This window comes from Notothenia rossii (genome assembly GCF_949606895.1).
Source record: "Notothenia rossii genome assembly, chromosome: 9".
NCBI lineage: Eukaryota > Metazoa > Chordata > Actinopteri > Perciformes > Nototheniidae > Notothenia > Notothenia rossii.
Genome location: NC_136907.1, coordinates 16,061,102 through 16,075,801, shown reverse-complemented (window position 1 = coordinate 16,075,801; position 14,700 = coordinate 16,061,102). Strand labels below are relative to the sequence as shown.

Here is a 14,700-nt window from a genome sequence, read left to right as displayed (position 1 = left end):
TGACAACTGATGAGAGGGGAAGGTCCTGGTCGGAGAAGGTGATGCTTGTTATGGGGGATGATTTAACTTGGTGTGGGGTGCCGATGAGAATGGCCAAGGTTTTGGAGCTGTTGAGTTGTAGAAAGTTTTGTTTCATCCACGCCTTTATCTCCTCCAGGCAGATGGTGATTGTGGATGAAGGTGATGGTGACGGGGATTGCAGTGGGATTGCAGAGCGGGGGGGACAGGGGGGGTCCATTTTTATGTAGAGCTGTGTGTCATCAGCATAGCAATGGAATGATAGTCCATGCCTGCTGATGACACGGCCGAGGGGGAGCATATACAGGGTGAATAGGGTGGGGCCAAGCACGGATCCTTGGGGTACACCACAAGTGACGGGTTGGGTGGGGGAATGAGCACCTCCCATGGAGACACACTCAATCCTTCCGGTGAGGTAGGACCGGAACCAGTCCAGGGAGGTGTCACAGAGTCCGATGGTGGAGTGGAGACGATTGAGGAGGATGGTGTGATCAACAGTGTCAAAAGCTGCAGTGAGGTCCAGGAGGATGAGGAGGGAGGGGGAGCCATTGTCAGAAGCAGTGAGGATGTCGTTGGTGACCCTGACCAGTGCTGTTTCAGTACTGTGAGCGGAGCGGAAACCAGACTGGAATTTTTCGGAGATGTTGTTGTTGTTGAGGTGGTGTTGCAGTTGGGTGGCGACTATTTTTTCCAACACTTTGGAGAGGAATGGTAGGTTAGAGATGGGCCTGTAATTTGCGAGAACGTCCGGGTTTAAGGTAGGTTTTTTGAGGAGGGGAGTGATAATGGCCGTTTTTAGAGCTGATGGAACGTGACCGGACTGTAGAGAATAACTAATATAATAACTAACTCCCACACATACCCATATATATAACAGTGTCTACGTCACAACTTCCCCGCCCTCCCCCGTCTGCTCCCCCAACCACAGGACCGCACCTAGACCAGCATCACTGTGCAGCTCTGTGATTGACAGAGAGATGGGGGATGCCTGAGTGACACCCTCAGCATCCTATCAGGGTCGCTACAATATGTTGTATGGATTAAAAAAAAAATGTCATGTTTTGTACATGGAAAACAATACACTGCACACTGGGTCAACCATGTTGAAAATTGAAAAGGCAGAAACCAACAGAGATACCTCTGAGAAACAGTTAAATAACAATAGAAGAAATCACCAGTCATTTGTTTAAAAAACTTAAAGCTTAGCATCAACATGAATGCAGATTTTAAGGTTCCCCTCCTCGTGTTTTGTGCAGATGTAAACATTGACAATGAGAAAGGAACAGTTACGGTTTCAGTGTCAATGATATAATGCCAATAACAACCTGAAACAAACAGGCATATTGCTTCAGCAAAGTCCTTCTTCAAACTTCACAGTATAAATAGGTTAGTAGAGGGTGAGCATTGTTAGAATAATATAACGAAATATCCGTTGATTATAAGATTGATTGACAAATGACTGTTTAAACATATTCAATCCAACCACTGATTAACAATTATATTAGCATTTATACGCTCCTTTTACAGAACAAGATGAGATTAATACAAACTAAAATAAAACAGATAGTTTGTTCACAATACATTAAAACATGTTTTACAATTCCAAGAGAGCTTGCTGTTCTTAGATCCAAGGGGAGAATGTTTCATATTTAAGGGCCATAAAAAACAGGGTCAGAAATAGGCCCATGATAAGTAAGGTCACCGATGTTCGATTATTAAAATAATCGAACATCGGTGACCTTACTTACTTACTTATGTTGTTGCTATTATTATTATTTGTATTGTATTTCCAGTTTATGCTACTTTATAGCCTACTTCTTCTCCATTTAACATAGCCTAACTGAAGCTGTCAGACGAATGTAGTGCACTACATTCGTCTGACAGGCTATGTTAAAGATTCAGATGATCAGCTATTAAAAACTATGAATAAACTAATACACTATGACATAATATAGGTTAAGATATTCAGCAGCAGTATACAAAGTAATCAAAATAGCTCCACATTCACCAGCTGTTATGAAAACATTCATGCATCAATACTCATAATCCAGTAATGTATACTGTATATTAGTGAAATTAGCTACTGCACAATAAGTAGGCTACTTATGTTACGTGGGAAGTAAGATGCCAATCTAGCAATGATACTTTTACGCAAGTATAAAGTCGTCTACTTCTTCCACCACAGGGTGTGTTTGTGGGTCTACTCTGTGCGGCGGCACTGGAGCCTGCGGAGCTGGAAACAAGTGAGCTCATCGCGGCTGCATGGAGAGGAGGGCGGGGCTCCCAGCATCATCACCACCGGCCATCGCTGCTTCATTGTGGGGCTGCTGCTGATGCTGAGACTTTAGCGCACTCGATAGCGATTTTTCCCCCCTAAAAACAAAATGCCATGGACACGGTTTCACGCAGATTAGGACTCCTCACATGATGAAAATCGATTGCGAGGTAAGGTATGGAAAGCTGTCTGTAAATACTGCCGTTGTTGGGTTTAAAACCGTCGGAACTGGGAGCTACTGGGACTAGCAGGCCTGTTGGATCGAGTCAGGTTGATCATCTCAGCAGCGGTGTAAATAGTATACGTTATTTTAATTTCACGCAGCCAAAAATGGACCACAGTGCACCAATAAATACCAGAATCGGGTAAAAAATATAAATGTCTTATTCGTGCATGTAGCTTCAGCTCAGCCTGCATGTCGGAAGTGGCATAGCTTGGCCTACACTAAGCAAACCCTCGAAGATGACGAGGATGGAGCTTGTGTGGGATTTTCACCGCCATGTAGGGCCATCTAGCATACACACGACGGATGCCTTATCTCTGTTTGTGTGTGGAGCCCATTTCCGCGGCCGTTAGTCTTCTGGTAGCCGTACTTGTTGTGCACTAAAGCCCCCAGCTGATGGGAATTTTGCCTCAGGTTAAGCCAGATGCGCATTGGCTCTTATGGTTTGCATGATGTGCATTTCTATGCTTGACAGGCCATCACACATTACTGGCCATGATTTGAAAGGATGCTGCAGTGATTTTGTAAGAGGATGCTATAGTCCAGAGTGGGCTGGCAGGGCCTCCAGACTGAGGGACCGGGTCTGCAGCCTGCAACTGCCTGAGGGTGTCACACTGGCCTGATTTAATACACACATCACCCCTGCTGGGAATTTGCATTTGTCACACTATTTATTTTGGGTCAGCACAGATGGAGGCTGGTGACTGCCCACATGCTAATAGTTTATAGATTGACTTGCAAAAGGGGGTCGTTCAATAGTACACATTGATGGAGCAAAATAAAGCGAGAAGATACAATAAACATAACCAGAACAAAGTTAGATGAATCTCTTATTAAAGGGTCGCAATGTTTGGTACGAAAATGAACCTTACGGACAGGAAGTATGATTCATATGTGGCGATGATCTCTCTGCCAATTGGTCAGAGCTGTCGTAGTAACTTTGCCCTATTAATGTGCACCCACACTGGCTTTAGATTTTGGAATTTGACATTCAACTTCAAGTGGTTCTCTGTGATGCTCAGGGCCAGACGAGGAATTTCTTTATTCCTGAAAATGAATATATTCACATAGTGTAACTGCTCATCTTCCATCAGTGGATAATCGCATCCATGTCAAGATGTTACATGACAGACATTTGCTCTTTCCTGCTCTTTTTCCTGTATGAGTACAGCTCTGTTCGTACTTGGTGTTGATATGTTGACCTCATGCAGTCAAACATAATCCAAAAACAAGCAGATATCTGCTGCTTTGATACTTTGAACCAACGTATGTCACTACCGGAATCCAGACACATTACACTTGAGTTGCTCATTGACAATGTACATAAACACAAATGGTGTCAAATAGAACATCCCAGTTGTTCTGTGAGGTCAAAACAATATAAAGCTTGTGGTTATACAAAGTATATTCAACTTTCATACCATTTATTGTGACCTATCAAGCACATGTATGTAGACTATTTTTCGGAAATAGGAGAGCTCTGTTCATGTACTGTATTGCGATTTTGACTTCAGTAACATGGATTAGATTAGAGAACATTTTTGGTTGAACTAAGAAGCAGACAAACATTATCCAGAAACGAACAGGAAAGTGATGATTGAGCTGTGTGTCACTTTGTCAGACTCCTGGCTAAATCGTTTTACATTTACATTGGAGCATTGGCACTTTGGCCTCTCGACCTGAATATTTTAGATTTCTGCCCCACTTGCAAATAATCTATAGTGTGCTCCTTCTTTACGATCATAAACCCAAATGTTAACTGCATTATGTATTGTCCTTTATCAAATACTGTAAGATTGAAGTATCTATCTAACCATCATCTATTGATGTTGTCTGTCAGAGTTTTTAATTTTAATGTAATAAATCAAATGCATCAATACCAACCCTCACCCAAGGCTAATTATGGCTTGTACAATAGCATGAGTGGGTAGTGGATGACATATGGTAGGTCCTGATTTAAAATACATTTGGTTATATAAAAACTACACAACCCAACAGCCTTTGTTTATGATCAGAACAGAGGACATCCACTTATGTCCAGTCTAGTAAGTTAAACATGTTTTTCTACATTTCAATACCCTACTATTAATGAAAATTGATACTTGGTGGAATACAGAAGCCAGCTCTTTAATTGTTTTAATGAAATGTGTAAATGGAATATTAGTGAGCAAGCCAAACCTAACAAAAATTATATGATGTTATGTTAGCATTGTAGCAGACCAACTTTTCATGAACAATTTAAATCTTTAAAAAAGAATTCATTTTTTTATTTTTTAAAACCCAACAAAAAAGTCTTAATGGCTTTTACCCTAAGACCCCGGAGGGCCATTAGACTTTAGCTGACAGTCAACAGCAGCAGCGTTTGAATTTCTGCGATCCATTCCTGGTACTCTGTGTCTGGAAAATCCAGCGCCTACCCCCAAAATTGACGTCTGAGGAGTCAAAAGTGGGTCATGGTGCCAGTGTGCTGCATGAGAGAGAGAATTATCATTCAACTCTGCAGCTCCTTCGTGCTTTTCCATTTCTTTTTCAGTAGCTAATGGATTTGATTTTACAGACTGGAATTACACTGTATGTATCAGTCTCACTGCACTTATCAACCTCCTCTGAAGCAGCAGCAGGCATTTGTTTTCAGTTAGAAGTTCTAATGTACCACCCTGCTCAGCACCAAATGGCAGACAGAGTGTTTCTGACTAGCTGGCAAGGAATGTCAAATATCTAAACAGCTAAAGACACAAATATTTATTTATTATGTTAATGGAGAATCAAACAAAGCAATGAGTATTTGACTTGCATTTTTCAGTTGGCCATAATTTAAAGCAATAAAGAGTATTCGTCAAAAATAGGTTTACACAAATACACAGTGTGTATGTTGTGTGCCATCCTGCCATCTTACTATATGCACCAATTGTATCAACTTTCAATCTTTTCAATTAATTCTCATAATGTTGGATTTAATTAATGTATTATTTTGCACGTTTCCTTTTAGGGTAATTTGAGTTATACTTCAATAAATGACATTGTGATGCATTATTGAGTTGACTTACACTCTTTTTCTCAGAAAAATATTATAATCAGCTTTAGCAAGATTCAGCTTTTTAAAACCTTTCTGGCATGGCGCTAGCAATTTATTTGACTCGTGTCCATATTTATTGGTCTTCAGTTCTGTCAGATGGTGCCATTCCTTGTGGGATAAGCTAGTACTGCACTCTTTAGCTGCTGGGTGTTTAGACATCTACAGGGCGTGTTGTGTAAGGGAACACAAATCTTCTTTTTTATATAGTTTGTCATTTCGTGATGTTCACAGATTATGTTAGTTTTGGAAAGGTGCTGTATATGGTGATGGTTTTCTATGAAATACTGTATGTTGAGTACTGTAATGCCAGTCTGTTTCCCATAATGAAATCAGTGCAATCAACAGTTCACAATAACACATTTATAAATAGAAATGAAAATGAAAATTGGTTAGACAGTTGAGGCAACATCCGGTGCATGACCCTGTATTTCCCATGATGCCTGTCTGCGGCTCTGTTATGCTCATTTGACCAGCCAGCGGATTATTTCTCTGTGTAGTCTGAAAATGAAATATGACAGTAATCAGATTGGCTCACAGCAGATTCATATTTAGTCTTCCCCTTCAGGACAAACCACGCTGCTGTGGATGGTTTCTAGGTTAATACTGTCTTAGTGTTCATGCTGAGTTGTGATTGGCTTCACATGGTGGTGGTGTATTAATGGCTAGTCCAAGGTGGTTGAAGATGAATCAGTGAATCAAAACTTTTACACCATACTCTTAAAACAATTTGCTGTAAATATTGTTGCATGACCAGCAGAATGAAAATACAATACATACAACAAAATATAATAATTTAGGAAAACGGAAACAAAATTGTAAGGATAAATATCAACAAAAGAGATTTTAAACATCCTGGCAACCTAAATGTTTATCTATAAAGCATAGCTAAATGAATAATCAACCATTAAGAAACCATTAGTTATATCTTTAATTCGCCTTACATTATTAGGAAGTGGCAACAAAAGTCTGGGCTTCTTCAAAAACAACTACAATATTAATTGAAGTTACTACGAAAAAGAAACAGATCTGTTCAATGGCGACTGTTTGCCTATGCCAGTTATTATTATCCTTTATGCAAATGTAAACATAATTTCTGCGGAATAGGGAGAATAATTAATGTTGAAGTCTTTGAGTCCGATGGTTTAATGCGGACAAACTGTACCTGTTATGTTATTTCAAAAGTTAATTAAAACTATTTTCTAGGCTAAATCATAGTACATTTGAATCCCAAACTATAATCCTATACTGTACAGCAGGCCTATTCAACTGGCGGCCCGCGGGCCAGATGCGGCCCAGAACCAACTCCCGAGTGGCCCAGCCTCCCGTAGCCAAATTCCTACACTAGTAAAGACCTTGAACGCAACACTCCGCGTTTCATAGAAACCACCAAACCACAACGTAGCACGTTTTTTGAAAGTGCATCTAGTGGTGCTAGTAACGGTGGTACTATGATAGCAACTCAAAAACATGTCTGTCTCAACTCTGAAGCGTAAACAGAGACAAAACGGTCATTGATCTTGTGGAGCACATCCAAGTCAAGCTGGACCTTTTCGCGACCGACTTGAGCACGGGTCGGATCCTGCATTTTCCGACGCTCCCCAAACACATCACATCTCCGGCACAAATCACGGATGTGATGAAAGATTTCATTGCGAGGTTGAAAGAGAACTTTGCCGGTCGATTGGATGGACTTGCTCTGCCCACAGAGGTGATGATGGGCTTTGCCAGAGACCCCTTCACTGTTGCAATAGAGGGGGACGTATCAACCCGAGCAAAGGAAGTGGTCCCCTGCATCGACAAGGGGAAATATACACTGGAATTTATTGACATGCAGCGCACTAACGGGCCAGCGAAGTTTTGGAGTGATGTCAAAAAACAGCAGTTCCCTAACGTTCAGAAAGTAGCGATCTGTGTGCTCAGTATGTTTGGATCAACATACACATGTGAATCAAGCTTTTCACACATGAACTCAATCAAAAGTAGCGCTCGCTGCTCCCTGACTGACAGCACTCTTCACCAATGTCTTAGGATTGCATTGACATCCTATGAGCCAAAAATCACTGCTCTTGTTCAAAACAAAAAATGTCCCTTCTCCCATTGAGAAAGTCAGCGATGACAAATCACAAATGAGGTGATAGTAAGCACCTAGTTTACTATAGTAGGCGTGTTGTGTAGTATTAATTCATATAGTTACCCGTATCCCTTGTTATGGGTTTGTGCACTGAAGGGTTTGACAGTTCTTTCTGTATTCATTTAAATGCACTTTGTAATGTGTCTGGGTCAAATGTGACCAAAACGTATGATTTTTTTGCTATTACTTGAAAAGTAAAAAAAAAAGTATTGCTACCTCTTTGTGTTGCATTGGAGCTCTTTAGCTGTGTTTTTTGTATGTGAGGACATTTATTAAGACTGCTATTATTGTATTCAGTAAATGCACTTTGGGATGTGCCTGGTTCAAAAAACATAACCTGAATATTTGACTTCTAAAGCAAACAAATGTAATGCTACAACTGTGCACTTTTTTTCAGATTCTGTTAAATTAATGCTAATTTGTTAAGTTTTTATGCACTTTTTGACCTACCTTTTGTTAGATGAACAATGAATAAAAATTGCATGTTTTTCATCGCAGTAATATTTGTTGGTTTAAAATGTGTCACTACCCGCTTTTTACAGGCCGCTGAATATCTGGCCCAGCCGAATTTTGTAGTTATAAAATCTGGCCCAACTGAATATTTAGTTGAATAGCCCTGCTGTACAGGATATGATCTTAGAGCGACACACTTTCAAAAACTGACCTTTTAATTAATAAACAGTAGGCTAAATTACTAATTAAATAATTTGGAAAAGTAGATACGAAATGCTTGGAAAAAATTATTGGTATTATAGCTATACTGTGCCCAAATGTTACGCCTACGTTTGAAAAAGAAACATTCAAGGTATAAGAAAGACAACACTGTAGGTGAAGTTAACCTGAAGCTTTATTTGGTTATTTATGTCATTAGTGTTATCCTGTCACATTGCCAAAGTGTTTGAACTGTCTTAACATTGTAAATCATTTCAAATGTTAAGAATACATATTATACCAACAAACAAATGAGCAACTGAGCACACACTGGTCTGTAAATACTTCAAACAAATGTCATGAACCCTGATAAATGACTGTTTTTACAGCATTAAAGCTTCAAAGTCATTGAGATACTGTAAAACTCTCCGAAAGCCTTCAAGCAGCACTCATAGCATCACTGTCTATAATGTGAATTAAATCAATTGAAATACACTTAAGCTCAATGCATCTCATTATGTGCAACGTGCCATATCGACAGTCTTAAAGTATTTATCTTAAGAAATATAGCGTATAAAGATAATATTTTAACTATGGAACTTTATTGTAGGGAAAATATGACACATTTAGGCAGTTCACATAGTAAGGATACGCTCACTAAGCTAGGTGTTTAGGAAGAACCGGGAAATCGTGCTATTTCTATAGCTGGGTGGAGTTTATAGAGTACGTGTTGATCACAAGATGAATTCCTTTGAAATAAATCTAAATTCAAACACTTTTTCCACAATAATTACTCAAAAAGTAAATGACACATTCCTGTCTAGGAACCCTCTTCTTTTGACTACAGTAACATATCACTTCCTTTCTTGGAAATGATTAGTAAACAATGGTGGATTCAAAATAAAATGATACCATGACATCTTATTTAGTCTAACTATTGGTAAGTTGTGCAGTGTTTGTTCTCTAAATCTGATTGCAGATCACAAAGGGAGTCACATCTTATAAGTCAGAGTTTCTTAATGATAATATACGCTAAATTGTACCCTACTGTAGGTATGGTAAAGCAGCAGTTACAGGAATAGTTTGTTTTGCCGTTTGGTAATTAATCAATAATACAGTCACACTGTGCCCAACCTCCTTATTGTAGCCAACCAGTAAGCACAGCGTTTGTGGTTCGATCCGTGACACTGATAGCAAATGAAAGTGCCTCTGCATGTATCTGTGCCAAGTGCCATTGATTGCTTCTATGTTATTTATGTGCTGGACACACACTGCTCTTTAAAAATAACATTACAAAATAAGCACTGAGGACAAATTGAAGCACTCTGTAGTCTAAACCTCGCCAAAAAGATCTAGAGTGACCTCCCTCTGTAGTCACACTCACTGCTGAATCTCCTTTAACGTTTAGTTTGTAAATACAGCAGCAATCTTCCGCTTGTCTAGTGAATGAGCGTCTAGGTATTTGTACAAATATTGTAAATATACAACACTGTACAATCACACGTCTACCGTTTTCTAGACTAGACACGGCTATAGTGGATCGTAAGTAAACAATTAAAAATACAATGTTAATCTTTAATTTCTTAACATCTGTGTAAGACAGTTTAACTTATTCTTGGTTTGCACAGTTTAGTAATAAATGGTGCTAAGGAACTATTTGTATACACAGCTCGTTTCATGACGTACACATGCAGCGTGACACGTTGTCAGAAACTGCATCTGGTTGAGAGGTGACCGATGCTGACTCTCTGTTGTAAGGTTTTATAACCTACTTCCACTCCCAGATAATTGATTTGGAACAGTGCTCAATGTTGAGGACCCTCCATGCGAAATTTGTAAACGGAGTAGAAGTGGGTAAGAAAAGGGTGAAGAGGCCGGATTGGAATTGGGTTTATGTGTAGGTCGGGGAGAGCTATGCTAAAAAGGCACCTACTTTTGAAGCATGTAAACGGCTCTTCCCTTGTGGGCCATGCCATAATGGCTCAAATACTGTATACAATGAGAGATATTACAACTCCCTCTCATATTAAGTATCAGCAGCAAGTTGAAGCTATGCACACTCCAACACTGTGGAAATGCAGGCTGATTTTTAAATGATGAGAGGCAATCTATGGATAATTGCAAGTGGTTCCCATACGAAGAACCTCCTTCCCATGACAACCAAAATGGTAACGGTCTAATACATTGTTTAAGGGTTTTATCCCCGAATCCTTAATTGTCAATCACAGTAGGTCCTTGGCTTTCAGCTGACCGCAAGCAGTGCAGGTAGAAAAGGCAAATACTAGGGAATGAAGGATTACCTCTAATTACATACCCAGACAACCATTTGTTTAAAAAAACATTCTCTTGGTATGTCACACATTCTGACCAAGTCCAAATGTTTAAAGTGTTTGGTTGGTTTATTCTGAGCTACGGTATGAACAAGGCATTGCAACATAGCAGAGTAGATTATTTGGTTCTTAACATTACCCTAATGGCCCTTCTTTAACTTTAAGCTAATTTATCCAAGGATTTTACTTTTGCCTTTGGATGTTTTCTCATACACAATTTGGTCTGCTACTATGTTTATAAGTGTTTATAGAAGTGCTAATCAAAGTTTATGTGTTATCTTTGTGTGTCTCTCCGAGATAATTCTTGCATACGGAAAATACATTTATCAGAATAAGACACATTCATATACTATTGACCTCATCTTTGTGGTGCCATGTAATGGCAGGATGTTGTGATATTGCTTAATGCTGTTGGAGAGAATTTATTTGAGGTCGCTTTTTAATATGCTTTTGTAATAATTTCTTGAAATTTTAAAGACGCCATGCTACTGTATAACAGATTAATAGAAACCGAATGATTTGACAATAATTTATAGAATTTAATCTAGGAAACTAGGTGATGCTGTTTGTGCCAACCTTTCCCTTGATTACCGTTCAGCTGAGCATTTTGAGCCTAAGGTGTTTTTTTGGGCTGTCAGTCGATTAAAATATTGAATTGCGATTAATCGCATGATGTCCATAGTTAATCGCGATTAATCGCAAATGAATCGCACATTTTTTATCTGTTCCAAATGTACCTTAGAGGAATACTTTTCAAGTTTTTAATACTCTTATCAACATATGAGTGGACAAATATGCTTTATGCAAATGTTTGTTTATTATCATTGGAACAATGACAAATATTCTCCTGAAAATGTTCAACACAACAACCTGGAACCTCTCTCTCTCTCTCTGTTACAGTCTCTCCCAACCCTGTGTACTTCTTTGCACTGAGCCAGTTGCTCAAACAGACAAGCCTGTTTACAGTTGTCGGCAAAATGCCGCTCTTCTGTCTTCTTCTTCAGTCAAAGCATGAGACGTTCCCACTGTGGGTCAAAATAATGCGCTGTGATGTGCAGTCGACACATTGGATGCGATCCATACTCCACAATGTTAAGCTGTAGCCACCCATTTAGCTATCGCTGTTAAAAGCTTGCTGCTCATAGAAGTGTCCAGGCATCTCCCCGACAAACTTTCAAGCGTGGTCTGCCACAAGCGAGCGGCAGGAGCGGGGCTGTCAGCATCAGCTGTGTGCTTGGCTTGCTGTTTAAAACACCTTTCTTTGTATCCATATCTCTCGCTAGAATCTCCCACCATTCAACTAACAACAACAACAACAACAACAACAACAACAACAACGTCAAGCCTTTGGGCTCTGAAACTACGGGGCGGGCCGAAGACAAATACACATGCGTTAATCGCACGTTAAAATAATTAGTGGCTTTAAAAAAAAAAACTTGACAGCCTTAGTTTTTTTGTTTATACATTGACGAGGTTTCCTTCATCTGATCAAATCTTGTGATCCCCTGACATTCATTTTCCCCACAGGATAAATTCTTATTACGTTGATGATCCCTTCAAAAAAATGTGCATTGTACTTATATAACAGATCTAAGAGGGAGATTGTATTTTGTATTACATGCATTTTTCTTCCTCAAAAAAACTTGCACCTACAATACCCAAAATGCAACTAGTCTGCCAACAGTTCAGTCAGAGGTTTGGATGGCCAATGTTGCCTTAAATTGCTGGCCTTTAGCAGAAATTAGAAGCATGCTAAGTAGGTGATCATATTGAATATTATACCATCTAAAAACCTAACAGAAAACATCCAAATACTATCAATTTCAGCATGTTAGCATGCTGTTATCCGCATATAGCTCAAAGCAACACTGTGCCAAGTAAATCTGTCTCATTCTGTCTCTCCTTGTGTCTCCTCCAACCCCCAAGCCTTTTTTTCTCATAGGAGAATGAGGAAGAGGAGGAACTGGAAACCATTGGAGCGCCTTGGAAAGTTTCTGTGAAGTCTCAATGAAAGCTTTAGAAGAGCCCCTCTAGTATTTGACTCAATGGCCAAGAAAGGGCGTACGAAGAGCGAGAAGCCTGAAGCGCTCATCTCTGCTCTACAGGCAGCCAATGAAGACCTCAGGTCCAAGCTGACTGACATTCAGATAGAACTACACCAAGAAAAATGCAAGGTACTGTTAATCATCTAAATACATACATTTCCTCTGAATGTTTCAACGATTGTAGATTTGAAACCTTAACTTTTTTTTGAAAGCCAGACAATAACTTCAGGTCCAAAAAAAGCTAAGATTTAGGTTTAAGGTAAAGTAAATGTTGTGACTGGCATGCCTATGTCTCGACATCCTGCATGTATGGTACTGCATGCATGTTATGTTGAGTTAATGCACAGCCTCTCTAAATAACATGCTTGAAATGTAATGTCCCTCTTTAGCCCTTTACAGTAGGCAGATCAGGTTGAATAAGGTTGAATATTGACGTTATACAAAATGGTAATTTTGTACTCGATGTACTGTGTTTTGCATGTAGAAAACTAGTAACACATAAATGAGGACAAGTGGATGATTTACCTTAAGTTAGAACAAGACACTCTTACATTTGGTACATTGAAACCATCTTAACAATCATTATGTTGTCCTTAAGAATAAGAAAGAAGAAGACGATATACTTTATTCATTCCTTACAGGGACATTTCAGGAGGACAAAGTGCAGGAGGAACATCCCTCCTCTTCATGATTTATGGCCTTTTTTCCCCTTGTTTATATATTAAGCTGAATATATATTTGCCTCATCGGTGCTCTCAGCCCTCCCTTCCTCTGACTCGTTCCAACTCCTGCCTCCAAACACTGCTGCAAAAACTCTCCTCTCGACTCTCTCATCCTCTCTGGACTTTCTCTGTCCTCTCACATCGCGGCCGGCTCGTCAGTCCCCTCCTGCTCCCTGGCTAAATGATGCACGCTAATAGAACCATCCTTCGGGCAGCAGAGCGGAAATGGTGGAAATCCAAACACCATGACGACCTCCTAACCTATCAGGCTCTCCTCTCCTCTTTCTCTGCTTCCATCTCTCAGGCAAAAAGCACTTTCTTTCAAGATAAGATCCAATCTTCCTATTCCAATCCCAAAAAACTATTTTCTATCTTCTCCACCCTCTTGGACCCCCCCAAAGCACCTCCCCCCTCCTCCCTTCTGTCAAGCGACTTTGTTAACCATTTTGAAAAAAAGGTTGATGATATTCGCTCTTCTTTTTCTGACTCACCTTTACTCACCGCTGGGTCACCAGACCCTCCCTTCACCCACACACTGACCTCCTTCTCCCCTCTCTCTCCAAGTGAGGTTCTTACCCTCGTTACCTCTGCCCGTCCTACCACCTGTTCTCTGGACCCTATCCCCTCAAACCTCCTTCAGACTATCGCTCCTGATATTCTACCATTTCTCACCCATTTCATCAACACTTCTCTAACTTCTGGTCACTTTCCAAACAGTCTCAAGGAGGCAAGAGTAAACCCTCTCCTAAAGAAACCCACTCTCAACCCGTCTGATGTTATTAACTACAGACCCGTCTCTCTCCTCCCGTTCCTGTCTAAAACACTTGAACGCGCTGTCTTTAAACAACTCTCCTTTTATCTCCATCAGAACAACCTTCTGGATCCGCACCAGTCTGGTTTCAAGGCAGGTCACTCAACAGAAACTGCTCTCCTTGCTGTCTCTGACAAACTGCACACTGCTAAAGCAGCCTCCCTCTCCTCTGTCATCATCCTTCTGGACCTGTCTGCTGCATTCGACACGGTGAACCATCGGATCCTCCTTCGCACTGTCCAAGAACTTGGAGTTTCAGGCACTGCACTTTCCCTCCTCACCTCATACCTCAACGACCGCACCTACAGGGTTACTTGGAGAGGGTCCGAGTCCGACCCTTGTCAATTAACTACAGGGGTCCCTCAGGGCTCGGTTCTTGGTCCCCTCCTCTTCTCCCTGTACACAAACTCGCTCGGGT

The 14,700-nt window shown here is 40.3% G+C and overlaps 1 protein-coding gene across 2 annotated transcripts in view; it reads left to right on the top strand.

Moving 5' to 3' along the window:
* The first annotated feature begins 2,224 nt into the window (after positions 1–2,224).
* jakmip2 (janus kinase and microtubule interacting protein 2) overlaps positions 2,225–14,700 on the top strand; it is a 31,511-nt gene continuing 19,035 nt past the window's right edge. For both annotated transcript variants that reach the window (XM_079651202.1, XM_079651203.1), the window contains exons 1-2: positions 2,225–2,463; positions 12,631–12,878. In XM_079651202.1, coding sequence (XP_079507328.1) covers positions 12,750–12,878 — 129 coding nt within the window. In that variant the 5' untranslated portion in view covers positions 2,225–2,463; positions 12,631–12,749. The remainder of the gene's footprint in view (positions 2,464–12,630; positions 12,879–14,700) is intronic.